Source organism: Pygocentrus nattereri, chromosome 23 (genome assembly GCF_015220715.1).
Source record: "Pygocentrus nattereri isolate fPygNat1 chromosome 23, fPygNat1.pri, whole genome shotgun sequence".
Taxonomy (NCBI): Eukaryota; Metazoa; Chordata; class Actinopteri; order Characiformes; family Serrasalmidae; genus Pygocentrus; species Pygocentrus nattereri.
Genome location: NC_051233.1, coordinates 16,491,188 through 16,504,449, shown reverse-complemented (window position 1 = coordinate 16,504,449; position 13,262 = coordinate 16,491,188). Strand labels below are relative to the sequence as shown.

At 42.3% G+C, this 13,262-nt stretch overlaps 1 protein-coding gene across 2 annotated transcripts in view; it reads right to left on the bottom strand.

The window, feature by feature from the left end:
• man2a1 (mannosidase, alpha, class 2A, member 1) overlaps positions 1-13,262 on the bottom strand; it is a 103,847-nt gene that overhangs the window by 35,546 nt on the left and 55,039 nt on the right. For both annotated transcript variants that reach the window (XM_017682860.2, XM_017682861.2), the window contains one exon: positions 1,075-1,252. In XM_017682860.2, the coding sequence (XP_017538349.1) occupies positions 1,075-1,252 (178 nt within the window). The remainder of the gene's footprint in view (positions 1-1,074; positions 1,253-13,262) is intronic.

Genomic DNA, 13,262 nt, shown 5'->3' with positions numbered 1-13,262 from the left:
CCATAAAAGATCTTGGGAATCTATAAGACCCACGTTAAAGCATCTTCACTGGCTTCCAGTACAGTATCGTATACAGTATAAATTACTGGTGCTGGTTTTTAAATCTCTTCATGGACACGCCCCCGCAAATCTAGGTAGCCTGCTACAGACCTATGTTCCTCCACACACCCTTCGCTCCTCAAATTTGCACCTCCTTGCAGTCCCGTCTGTTAAAATGCGTACTTTAGGTGATAGAGCGTTTAGAGTTGCTAGCCCCAAACTCTGGAATGGACTCCCACTAGAGCTGCATACCTGTATTTCATTATCATTGTTCAAGGCCAGTCTTAAAACCCATCTTTTCCGGATAGCATATGAGTGAGCAGCTTATCTTTCTTGTGTTTTTATTATTATCTTATGTTTTATATTTATGCTCTTTCTCCCATATTTTTATTGTTATAACAATTGTTTTATCTCTTGTTTTTATATTTGTTGTTTTTCGCACTTTTACTGTACAGTGTCCTTGAGTCTCTTGAAAGGCGCTTTATAAATAAAATGTATTATTATTATTATTATTATTATTATTATATTATGCGAAGTCTGTTGTTCCTTCTGGCTTATGTGTGTATAAAAATGTAACAAAATGAGAGAAGTGTGAAGCAAGTACACCAATCATGGCTCAGCGAGCACTTTGTTTTGAGCTTGTTTTAACCTATTGGACAAGCATATGATTCAACTTCAGTGCAGCAGCGTAAAATTTTGAGTATGTCCATTCCTACATAAATGATGAAACTAACCTAACTCTATGTAAATAGACCACAACATAGAAATATGTACACACATGCAGTTGGAACTGGCATGGAATTTGGAATTTGTACAAACATTTTAATTTTATAGTAAATTTGTTTTGGCTAGTTTAGTTAGTCTAAAGGGAGGACTTCTACTTTTACTGGAGTAATATTTTACCCTGGGTATCTCTAGTTTAACTCAAGTACATGATTTGTGTACTTTGTCCACCACTGGTTAGCAATTACAGAGTGTTACATGAGCTACTGACATAAGGGATGGAAATACCAGTGACCACTTAAAAAATAATACCTGTACATGAAGCTCAGGATGCGAGTTCATGTAGTCAAAAAGCTTCTGGTAGTTATTGAACTGCTGATCCCATTCCTGAGCCTCTGTGTAGCGGAAGTCATCACCCAGTGGAACCAAAACCACCTTGGTCCTGTAGAGTTTGGACTTCTTCCTGTACTGGTCCAACAGCATGAGAGCCCTTAGAACAAAAAGACAGAGATGATCAAGAATATCAAAAATATTTAAAGCTTCTCTAAACAAAAAAACAAACAAATCAATAGTACTCTGTCAGAAACCTAACATTGGATCTAAGGCCTAAGAAATCATTTAACAGTAAATACCAACTGAATATAGCACTGACTGAACAAAGGATTGATTAGTATTTTGTTCTGAACAGCATAATGCAAATCTGGATAAAAATTTTGCAGACCCCATGACTTAATATATACAATTCCTTACAGTTTGCAGATGATTGGACCAATGAGTGAGGGGTTATAGCAATTTAAGCTTACAATGATGACCACAGTGATGAATTGACAGAGCGACACCATGTTGAGTAAAAATAGTTTTTAAAAATTTATTTACCTAGAAAGGCCACAGAGTATTTCTAGTCAGATTTTAAAAAGTTACAATCACTTACAGGGACTAGTTCAAAAAGTATGGCTTTCAAACAGTAAATGATCACAAAAAACAATGCAATTTTTAATTATATATATATATTTGGATTTTACCCTGAGAGTGCAAGGAGGTTATGGAGTGGAAGGGCGCTGACATCTTAGGGAGCCCTCATGTTCTGGCTCTATTCAATTCAATTAAAGTTTATTTGTATAGCGCTTTTAACAACAATGTTGTTATAAAGCAGCTTTACAGAAGTTTGAAAACATTCAATTATAACATATCTCCCAGTGAGCAAGCTAGAGGCAATGGTGGCGAGGAAAAACTCCCTCAGTCTGGAGGAAGAAACCTTGGGAGGAACCAAGACCCACAAGGGGAGACCTATCCTCCTCTGGTCAAACAGTATTTTCAATTTAATAAGCTAAATACCAAATAAAAGCTAAGAGGATCTCTGTTTGAACACTGGATGTTAAAGCTTTAGTGAAAAAGCTGAAAAGTGGGAGTGAGCTGAAACAGTCCCATCCTATCTCAATGCTGATACATCTGCATGGCACAGTGATGTAATTGAGGGTGTTGCAGTTGGCACAAATTAACAGGAGAGCGGGTTGGTGATGGTGAGGAGGAGGCCCTGATGGTCAGTCTTCAGCAGGATGGGAGGGCAGTCATTATCTCAGGAAGAGTAAAGAGACAAAATTAGTTCTGCTCAGGAGTATGATTGTAATAAATTTGATTACCCCAGAGTGTGGCTGGTGACTCCGGCAAATCTAACTATAACAGCATAAACTAAAAGGAGAGAACCAGAAGATAACATAGATATGAGAGTACCCTGAGACACTGGGATTCCCCCACTCCACCGTCAACAAACCTGTGTTATCGCACGAAGTGGTGGGTCAACAGCACCAACATCTCAGTTTACCATAAGCCTCTATACCCATGAACCCCTGAGTCTCCTGCCTTTATCTAAAGGGGAAGGCTAATTATCAAAAGCTAAACTAAACAAATATGTTTTCTATGTAGACTTAAAGGTTGAGACTGTGTCCCGAGCATTAACAGGGAGATTATTCCACAATTTGGGAGCTTTGTAAGAAAAAGCTCTTCCACCCATTGAAGTCTTCTGAATTTTAGGAACCAGCAGAAAATCAGCATCCTGGGATCTGAGTAAGCGAGGCGGTTCATAATGGGAAATAAGATTGCAGGTACTCCGGTGAGAGACCATGCAGGGCTTTATACGTCAATAAGAGTCAATACAGAATTTGATAGGAAGCCAGTGTAATGCTGATAAAACTGGGCTGATGTGATCAAATTCTCTGGTTTTAGTGAGTACTCTAGCTGCAGCATTCTGAACTAATTGAAGTTTATTTAGGTTCCTGTTGGAGCATCCTGACAACAATGCTTTACAGTAGTCTAGCCTTGAAGTTATAAAGGCATGTACCAGTTTTTCAGCGTCATGTAGGAATAATGCATTTCTTAACTTTGAAATGTTTTGGAGGTGAAGAAACGCTGTCCTTGCAATGTGTTGAGTAAACATTAGATTTGAATCAATCGTCATACCAAGATTTTTATCTACTGAACCAGGTATTACAGAGAAGTCAGCAAGATTTAACATTAAATCTGACCATTTATTCCAAGCAGCATTTGGACCAAGAAGGAGAACTTCTGTTTTAGTTGGGTTTAAAAGAAGGAAATTCTGCAGCATCCAGTTTCTTATATCTTTTACACAATTTACTATTTTATTTCATTTGGATTTATCATCTGGTTTGGCTGATATGTACAGTTGTCCATCATCAGCATAGTAGTGGAAACTAATTCCATGTCTATTTATAACTAAGCCTAATGATAACATGTATAATGTGAACAGAGGACCTAAAACAGAACCTTGTGGAACTCCATATTTCATTTTTGTATAATTAGATGATACATTATTTAATTGTATGAACTGAAACCAGTCAGTGAGGTAGGATGTGAACGAGGATAACACTATTCCTCTAATTCCAACCATATTTTGTAGTCTGTCTAAGAGAACAGAATGATCTATAGTGTCAAAAGCTGCATTTAGATCAAGTATTACCAGCAGAGATACGTGGCCTTGATCAGAGGCAAGAAGAAGATCATTTGTTATCTTAACTAGAGCCGTCTCTGTGCTATGGTGGGGCCTAAAACCAGATTGAAATTTTTCATATATGTTGTTCCTATAGATAGGAACAGAGTTGCTGGGCTACAGCTTTTCTAAAATCTTAGAAATAAATGATAAGTTGGAAATAGGTCTGTAGCTTGACAGTTCACTGGGGTCAAGATTTGGCTTCTTTATCAAAGGTTTAATCACTGCTAGTTTGAATGATTTGAGTACATGACCTAGGCCAAGAGAAGAAGTAATTATTGTTAAAATGGGTTTAATTATAGCTGGTAGTATTTGTTTAAATAAATTTGTTGGAATCATGTCAAGTGTGCATGTTGCAGAATTTGAGAAAGATATTATTTTTTCTAGTTCTGACTGCTGAAGCGGACAAAAAAGTTTCCAGTCTCTCTTCTATAACCTATAAAATAGGTTACTGGTATCGGTTGAAGTTTTTGTCTGATATTCTCGATTTTGTTATTAAAAAAGTCCATGAAATCGTTGCTGCTATAGTTGGCGGGTATTTGAAGTTCAGATCCTGCCTGGTGTTTGGTAAGTTTTGCGATTGCGCTAAATAAGATTCTTTGATTGTTTTTGTTGATTTCGATAAGTGAGGACAGGTATGCTGAGCGTGTTTTGATAAGTGCCTTTCTGTACCTTCTAAGGCTGTCCTTCCAAGCAGAGTAAAATACTTCCAGCTTGGTTAGTCGCCATTTGTGCTCTAATTTCCGAACTGTCTCACTTGAGGTGCGTATTTTATTGTTGTACCATGGAACAAGCTTTATCTGTTGTATCATTTTAATTTTTATAGGTGCAATGTTATCTATGGTTGATCGGAACATATTTTCTAGGCAGTCTGTTAATCTGTCTAGCTCTGTTGGGTCTGATGATGGAAAAGCTACAGTTGATAAGTCTGGAATGATTTCAATAAAGTGTTGAGCTGTATCTGGTGTTATTGAATGCTTCATGCAATAATGGGGTGATGTATATACATTTTAACTAAGACCTAGTTCATATGAGATTAGGTAGTGATCTGAAACTACTGATGTTTGTGGAAGAACAGTTAGATTATGTATGTCAACACCTAGAGTCAAAACTAAATCTAAAGTGTGATTACAGCAATGTGTAGGCCCTATTACATTTTGAGCAAGACCTACAGAGTCTGACAGATGAGAATGCCTTTTTTAATGGATCTGCTGTATTCTCAAAGTGAATATTAAAATCTCCTGCAATTATTACTTTCTCTGTGCTCACTGCTAGGTCTGCAACAAAGTCAATTAATTCTTTTAGGAATGCCTATAAATACCAATTAAGTTAAGTACGCTATTATTTGTGGTTGAATTGGTTATGTTTATGAAAAGAATTTCAAACGAATTGAAAGTGAGACTGTGTTTCTGATTTATGTGTAATGAATTTTTATAAATGACACATATACCACCTCCTTTGCCGGATAGTCTAGGGCTGTGTACATAATTATAATAATATAATGGCTTCATTTAATGAGAAATATTCATCAGGTTTAATCAATGTTTCTGTGAGACATAATACATCAATTTTATGATAAATTATTTTATCATTTACAATGATAGCCTTAGAGTTGAGTGATCTTATATTAAGCAAACCAATCCTTAGTTCAGAGCTCTACCTTTTATATTTTGGCAGTAACAATTAGACCTGCCAGGGTCACTGCTTGCACTCTCAGGGTAAAATGCTTTTAAAAGGCACTGTATATGAGGCCATCTCCCCCGCCACCTCCTCCAGCTCTTCCAGACGGATACCGAGGCATTCCCAAGACAGTTGAGGGACCACCACCCCAGTCTGCCATTCCAGGAGGACCTCCCCAGATGTCCACGCGATGTTACAGAGGCGTGTCAGCCAAGACGGCCCTACAACATCCAGAGCCCTCAGGAATTACAGGCGGATCTCATCCACCCCCGGTGCTCTGCCATCAAGGAGTTTTCCAACCACCTTGGCTACCTCAGCCCGAGTGATGGACGGACCCTCGCTCAGATCTCCAAGCTCTGCCTCCTCTAGGGAAGGATCATTGTTGGGACTGAGAAGCTCCTTGAAGTATTCCTTCCACTGTCCAATGACATCCCTGGCGAAGTCAGCAGCCCCCCCAGCCCCACTGTATACAGTGTTGGTCGGGAACCGCTTTCCTCTCCTGAGGCACCTGATGGTTTGCCAGAACCTTCTCGGTGCCTGTCGACAGTCTCTCTCCATGGCCTCACCAAACTCCTCCCACACCCAAGTTTTTGCCTCAGCAACCACTGAAGCTGCGACCCGCTTGGCCCTTCAGTACCCATCTTTTGTCTCCAGAGTGCCACAAGCCAACCAGGCCCGATAGGATTCTTTCTTCAGTTTGACGGCTTCCTTTACCTGAGGTGTCCACCAATGGGTTCAGGGATTGCCGCCACAACAGGAACCTACAATCTTGCAGCCACAGCTGTGATCCACTGCATCAACAATGGAGGCACAGAACAGGGCCCACTCGGACTCAATGTCACTGGCCTCCCTCAGTTTGCGGTCGAAGCTTTGTCGGATGTGGGAGTTGAAGATCTTTCTGGTAGGTTCCTCTGCCAGACATTCTCAACAAACACTCATAACACGTTTGGGTCTGCCAGGGTCTGCTCGGTATTGTCACCCGCCGTCTGATCCAAATCACCACTAGGTTGACAGCTCCGCTCCTCTCTTCACCTGGGTGTCCAAAACACATGGTTGCAAATCCGATGACACAACTACAAAGTCAATCAATGAACTGCGGGCTAAGGTGTCCTGATGCCATGTGCACTTATGCACACTTTTGTGTGCAAACATAGTGTTTGTTATGGACAGACTGTGGTGAGCACAGAACTCCAATAACAAAACTCCACTCGGGTTCAAATTGGAGAGGCCGTTCCTCCCAATCATGCCCTTCCAGGTCTCACTGTCATTGCCCATGTGAGCATTGAAGTCTAGCATCACTAGTGTCATAAAAATTTACATATTTGAAAACTCTTTTCTGCCATTATAGAATAATTGAAATACCTAATCACCCTTGCATGAGATAGACCCACCAGATGGGATTCAGCATTATGACAGGCGAGGAAAGAATAGGAACATCAAGGAATGAAATTGCAAGGGCTGAGTGAGTCAGTTTCCTGTTTCCCAGTGATTAAATTTGAACAGAAAACCCATGTTCTAACACAGCAGATGGTAAAACTGCAAGATCAGGTTAATAGCAATTGATGGTTAAAATGGAATTTTCATGTGTTGCCATCAAGGGCCCTCTCTATCAGTTTTTAGAGAGGGTTTTTCCCTTTGAATCCTTTGTTGGCTCAAGTGTCGTTAATGAGACATCTGCCTGGGAAGTCATGCATTCAAATTCAAGATAACACTGTTCTACAAGGAATCCAGAGCTTAAACAAATTAGAAAAAAAGATCAAATGTATTGATGAAAGAACTGGGAATAATAGATCAATGGAAGGGAACTGTATCCATCTAGCAGAGACTACACCCATGTACAGTAGAGACATGCTCCATTTTAATAGATAGCCATGGTCCACAATTTGGAGACTGAATTTGAGATTATTTAACTACCCACAAACCAAGGAGTATTTAAAGGCTGAAACATAGTTCAAACTGAACAATAATGGTGAGGTGCAGCCATCTGTACTCTGGGGTGCACTTAAGGCTGTGATGAGGGGTAGGATTATTGCTACTGATTCCTATATGAAGAAAACAAACTGCAGCAGCTACAATACTTGAAAACTAAATTAAAGAAATTACGGAATGACTATACTAGACAATAAAGGTAATAAAAAGAAAGAAATTAGATATATAAAATATACAGTACTGTGCAAAAGTCTTAGGCACCCAAGATACATTTTCAAAACCTATTTATATGTGTAGTTTGTGTTTATTTGCTGAGAAAAGTGTTAATATGTGTTAAAAGGCCGTTACCAGTTAGTTCCATCCGAGCACCCCGTTCTGTTTCTCCAGTTGCTTTGTTCCGCTGCTTGTGCAGGGGCAGCGTGGGCGATGTTTGCTCATGGCATAAAGGAGAGTTAGACACGGACTTCTTAGGGGGGAATTTGAGTCGACGGTGGATTAAAAGACTGAAGTTATTGTTCATGTTGATCGGTGCACGTGTATCACCAGTAAGTCAATGTCTTTGACTCTCAATTGTGTAGTATATTGCTGTTCATACTTTGTATTTTCGTTTCGTGCATGAACAGGACATGCGCTGAGCACGTGAAAGTTACCTCAGTTGCGCGTGCCTCACTGCCATTTAGCCTCGTGCTTCAGATGTAGCATTATGTATGCAAAGTTTGTGTAAACAGGTTTAAAGTGTAAATAGCTTGACCCAAACCATACCTGTAACTACCTGATTATTATACATTTAATCTGTATCTGTTGATTGCATAACCACACCAGTACAACTTCCTACATACCCCGTCCGCTTTCAATAAAATTCAAAGCTGAGTACGCTGGATTGAATCACTTATTCGCTCAGGTCTCGGGCCAGACACCTTGTAACGGTTCAACCCATTCCGAACCACCAAGGGTTAATCTTAACCTGTTTAGGGAGAGCACTCTCCAATAATTTGAATAAACAAAATGTATAGAAAATTTATATATATATATATATATAAATATAAATATATTTGCCCAGGGAAATGAGGCCCCTGTCCTTTCCAGGGAATATTCGCATGTAATCACGGTAACTACGTATGACTGTTTTAATACAACGGTGTGGGAAGTGCTGTGTGATCATGAGGAGGAGGACATAGACAGCCTCACACACTGCGTAACGGACTATGTGAACTTCTGCATGGAGAACACTGTACCCACCAAGACTGTACGGTATTTCTCTAACAGCAAGCCGTGGATTAACCCTGACATAAAGGCTCTTCTGAAGGAGAAAAAGAGGGCCTTTAGATTAGGGGATAAGGAGGAGCTGAAAGCGGTGCAGAAGGAGCTGAGGAGGAAGATCCGGGAGGGAAAGCTAGCAACAGGAGGAAGATGGAGGAACAGCTACAGCAGAATAATGTCAGCGGAGTCTGGAAAGGCCTTAAAGCAATCTCTGGCCACAAGAAGTCCGACTCTCAAGCGGTAGGGGACCAAAAGTGGGTGAACGATCTCAATCTGTTTTTCAACAGGTTTGATCACTCACCTGCCCCTCCCACAGACATCTCTGCTGAAACCCTCCTGTCTGGCACTTCCAGCATGCTGCTCTACCCCCTCTCTCACACTCACCCCCAGCCCAACAACTTTCAGCTCACACCCACCACCCACTGGTTCTTCTGCTGGTTGTCGTAACACCCCGTTCACACATTTCAACACTCAGCACCCCCCTGCTCCAGTCTGACCTTCACAATGGCCCAGGTGAGAAATGAGCTCAGGAAGATCAAGGCGAGGAAGGCTACAGGGCCGGATGGCATCAGTGCCAGACTCCTCAAGTCCTGCGCAGATCAGCTGTGTGGGATAGTGGAGCACATTTTCAACACAAGCCTGAAGCTGGGGAGAGTACCACAACTGTGGAAAACATCTTGTGTGGTGCCATTGCCAAAAACACAGCACCCAAAGGACCTCAGCAGCTACAGGCCGGTGGCACTGACGTCACACCTGATGAAGACACTGGAGAGGCTGGTCCTTAGACAACTCCGCCCTATAGTGAGCTCATCTATGGACCCACTTCAGTTTGCCTACCAACCTGGCATCGGGGTGGATGACGCCATCATCTACCTGCTGCATGGAGCTCATTCTCACCTGGAGAAGCCTGGGGGCACTGTGAGAATCATGTTCATTGATTTCTCCAGTGCTTTCAACACCATACAGCCTGGGCTCCTGAAGGACAAGCTGGAACAGGCAGGGGTGGGCCATCACCTAACACACTGGATCCTGGACTACCTCCAGTATGTGAGGACAAGGGACTGTGTGTCCGACATGGTGGTCTGTAACACAGGGGCCCCACAGGGGACGGTGTTAGCACCGTTCCTCTTCACCCTGTACACCGCAGACTTCATGTACAACTCACCAAAATGCAACCTACAGAAGTTCTCTGATGACTCAGCGATCGTCGGCTGCATCACAAATGAGGACGACAGAGAGTACAGAGAACTGATTCAGGACTTTGTGCACTGGTGTCTGCGGAATCACCTACAGATCAATGCCAAGGGAAGACCAAAGAACTGGTGGTGGATTTCCGCAGGCGCACACATCCCCCTCCAGCAGTGAACATCCAGGGAACGGACATTGAAAGAGTGGACTCTTATAAGTACCTGGGTGTGCACCTTAACTGTAAACTGGACTGGTCAGACAACACAGCTGCACTTTACAGGAAAGGACAGAGCAGACTCTACCTGCTCAGGAGACTGAGGTCATTTGGAGTGCAGGGGCCACTCCTGAGGACCTTTTTCGACACAGTGGTGGCATCAGCCATCCTCTATGGAGTGGTCTGCTGGGGTGGCAGCATCTCCACTGCAGACAGGAAGAAACTGGACAAACTGATCAGGAGGGCTGGCTCGGTCCTAGGGACTCCTCTAGACCCAGTGGAGGTGGTGGGAGAAAGGAGGATGCTGAACAAGCTAGCATCCATGCTGGAGATCGACTCCCACCCCATGTGTGAGACTCTGGCAGCACTGGGCAGTTCCTTCAGTGACCGGCTCCTTCACCCCAAGTGTGTGAAGGAGTGCTATCGCAGGTCCTTCCTTCCTGCTGCTGTGAGACTGTACAACCAGCACTGCTCCCAGTAGACCACACACACATACAATATACACTTACATTCAGAATGCGAACATTTTTCATTGTGCAATATGCTAAGTACAATACAGATTCCTATGCATCTCTTATTTTATTTTATTATCATCCTTATTTTGTTGTAAATAGTCTATTTATTAGTCTATTTTATTATAGATTTAGCTTTAATTTTTATTATTTATAATGTTGATAATGTTTATACTGTTTCCCATTTGTATTACTGAGCGCCTTACTCCTGTTACTCTGCTGCTGCTGTAAATTTCCCTGCTGTGGGACTAATAAAGGATTATCTTATCTTATCTTATCATATTTATTTATATATATATATATATATATATATATATATATATATATATATATATATATATATATATAAATAAAATAGTGATTTTCTGGATGTGTGTGTTTGTTTAACCATTTTTAAACCTCTCCTCGAGGAAGCCCAGTATTATATGTAGTTAAAAAGCAACTCCTGGATTGACCAATCAGTGCTTCAGTAAATTGTGCTCATGATGTAACTGATATTAACAAGTCTCTGTGGTGGCTGTGAAGGTGTCAAGAAAAAATATGGACCCAAGAAATTCTTGTTACTTTTGTATTGTTTTTATGTTTATTTGAATTATGAATATGACTTTATTCTAATGTATATTGTGATAAACTCACTGCTGAGGTCAATTGTTTAAAAATTTGCTTAGGTGCCTTTCACACAGTACTGTATATACAAAAGAAAAACTTATTGAAAGGGTTAACTCTGCTCCAACTCTGCTCTAAGCAGACTTTGCAGTAAGCATAGCTACTGTCCTTGGCAGTTTTGCACAAACAACTTGCTCCTCTTATCGGGACAACATTCTGTCCAGAACCATTTGTTCTCTTTCGTAGGTAAGATTATCGTACACAGAGCAGAAGCCCCCCTCCTTTGGGCAGTTCCGGTGGTCCGTGAGTGTCAGCTTAGCATTTCATGACTGTTAGACAACTTATTTGGGTCCACCCTGTTTGCTTGTACGCAACAGGGCAGGACGTGTTTGTATAAAAGAAGGAGTGCCCTTCTTTCTGTGTGCAGAAGACTTAATAAACTCTTTGATTGATTAAGAGAGTCGTTCTGTCTTCTTGCACCGAGCGCGCTCACTGCACTGAGGCTTTCCACGGGACAGGTGATCCACTCTCTGGTTCCTCTTCATGAACGGACCAAAAACGGCCGGTCCTTTCAAATGGTGACCTCCGACGTGTTCTCTTCACCCATGTAAGTCCAATTAATCGTTTTTGGACCTCTACCTGGTTGTCGAGATCACTTGGGTGTTCAGAGCGAACCGACCCAGCCCTGTCGGGTGGGCGGGAGTACGAGAGTGAGAGTAGAGAGGGTACATTTAAACCTAAGCGCTTAGTGGGAGACAGGGAACGTCCTATAGTGGAAACTCTCAGTACAGCTCTCACTGTATTTTTCCATAATGGGCACGTCGTTCCCGAAACCAGAGCCGGAAGAAACACCGGCTGCATGGATGCGTAGATGTAATTTGGGCTATTATGTTGATCCATTTTTGCCCAACCTAGCTGGTTGGACCGAAAGTAATCCGCAAATACCCGCATACCCCAGGGAGGGCACTTTCGATGCTGGCTATTTGGGTTCCGTACATCGCATGATTAATGAGGGTATAGGGGATCCTGGATGGGACCTATCTTACATGAATGAAAGCTATAAATCGTGGTATGAAATGAAAAAGGTGTGGGATGAACTGAAGAAAATTTTCACCCCTAAGAAAGTTTTAAAAGCCATTCCTAAACCTAATAAAGCGCAACGTAAGGGTCCGTGCAATTCGAAAAACATGTCCTATAACTGACAGGTCGTCCAAGATCACTCCTACAGCCCCTGCGACAACTTTTAGTTTACCGTCACCTTACCGATCACCGCCACCCACCGCGCCGGCGATTTATTCCGATCTCACTGCGTTATCTGTTTCCGCCGCGCCCGACTCCGCTACTAAACCAAAAACCAAACCGAGCCCCCCCGCTACTGACCCCGCGTCCACGGCTTTGGTTAAACTTCCTAGCCTGGGCTCGGATTCAGAATCGGATGGGAATCGAGATCCTGATTATAATCCAGGTACTCGTCCGGACCCGCCTCCGGGTCCTTGGACTCCCACTTTGACTCGTGCCCCCAACCCAGCTATGGCTTGGCACACGGGTCCAGGTGGAGTTGAATACACACCGCCTGGCGTAACGACTCTATCTAATATTGTTAAACTATTGCCAGATATTAGTCTCGAACCCGTTCGCTGGGTCGCAACTTTGATAAAATTAGTTCGATGTCAGCAATTGGGTGGTCCTGACTTCCGCCTAATTCTTAGCCTGGCAATGGGTCAACAATATGACGAACTTGAACTCATCAAACACGTACCCATATTAAATCCGAGTAACGACAACCCTGTGAACACGAGAAAGCGAACGAAAACTTTAACTCTCCGTAGCGATACAAAAGCTAAAGCTAAAGCTGCTGGTGGTGACCCACACGCGGAATCCACGACCTTTGTCACGACTAAAGTGGATTATGTTTGGGCTGAACATGATGCGTTGTCCATTTTACAAGAGACATTGACAAAATATCTTGTCGGGCGTAAACAAGCCACACAGGACCTAACTCAACTCACTTCGTGCAAGCAGGAGCGGGGGGAGCCCGTCTTTAAATTTTGGGAGCGTTTTCTCAATGTATGGACGTTGCAGGGTAATATGGAAGTTGACGGCGATC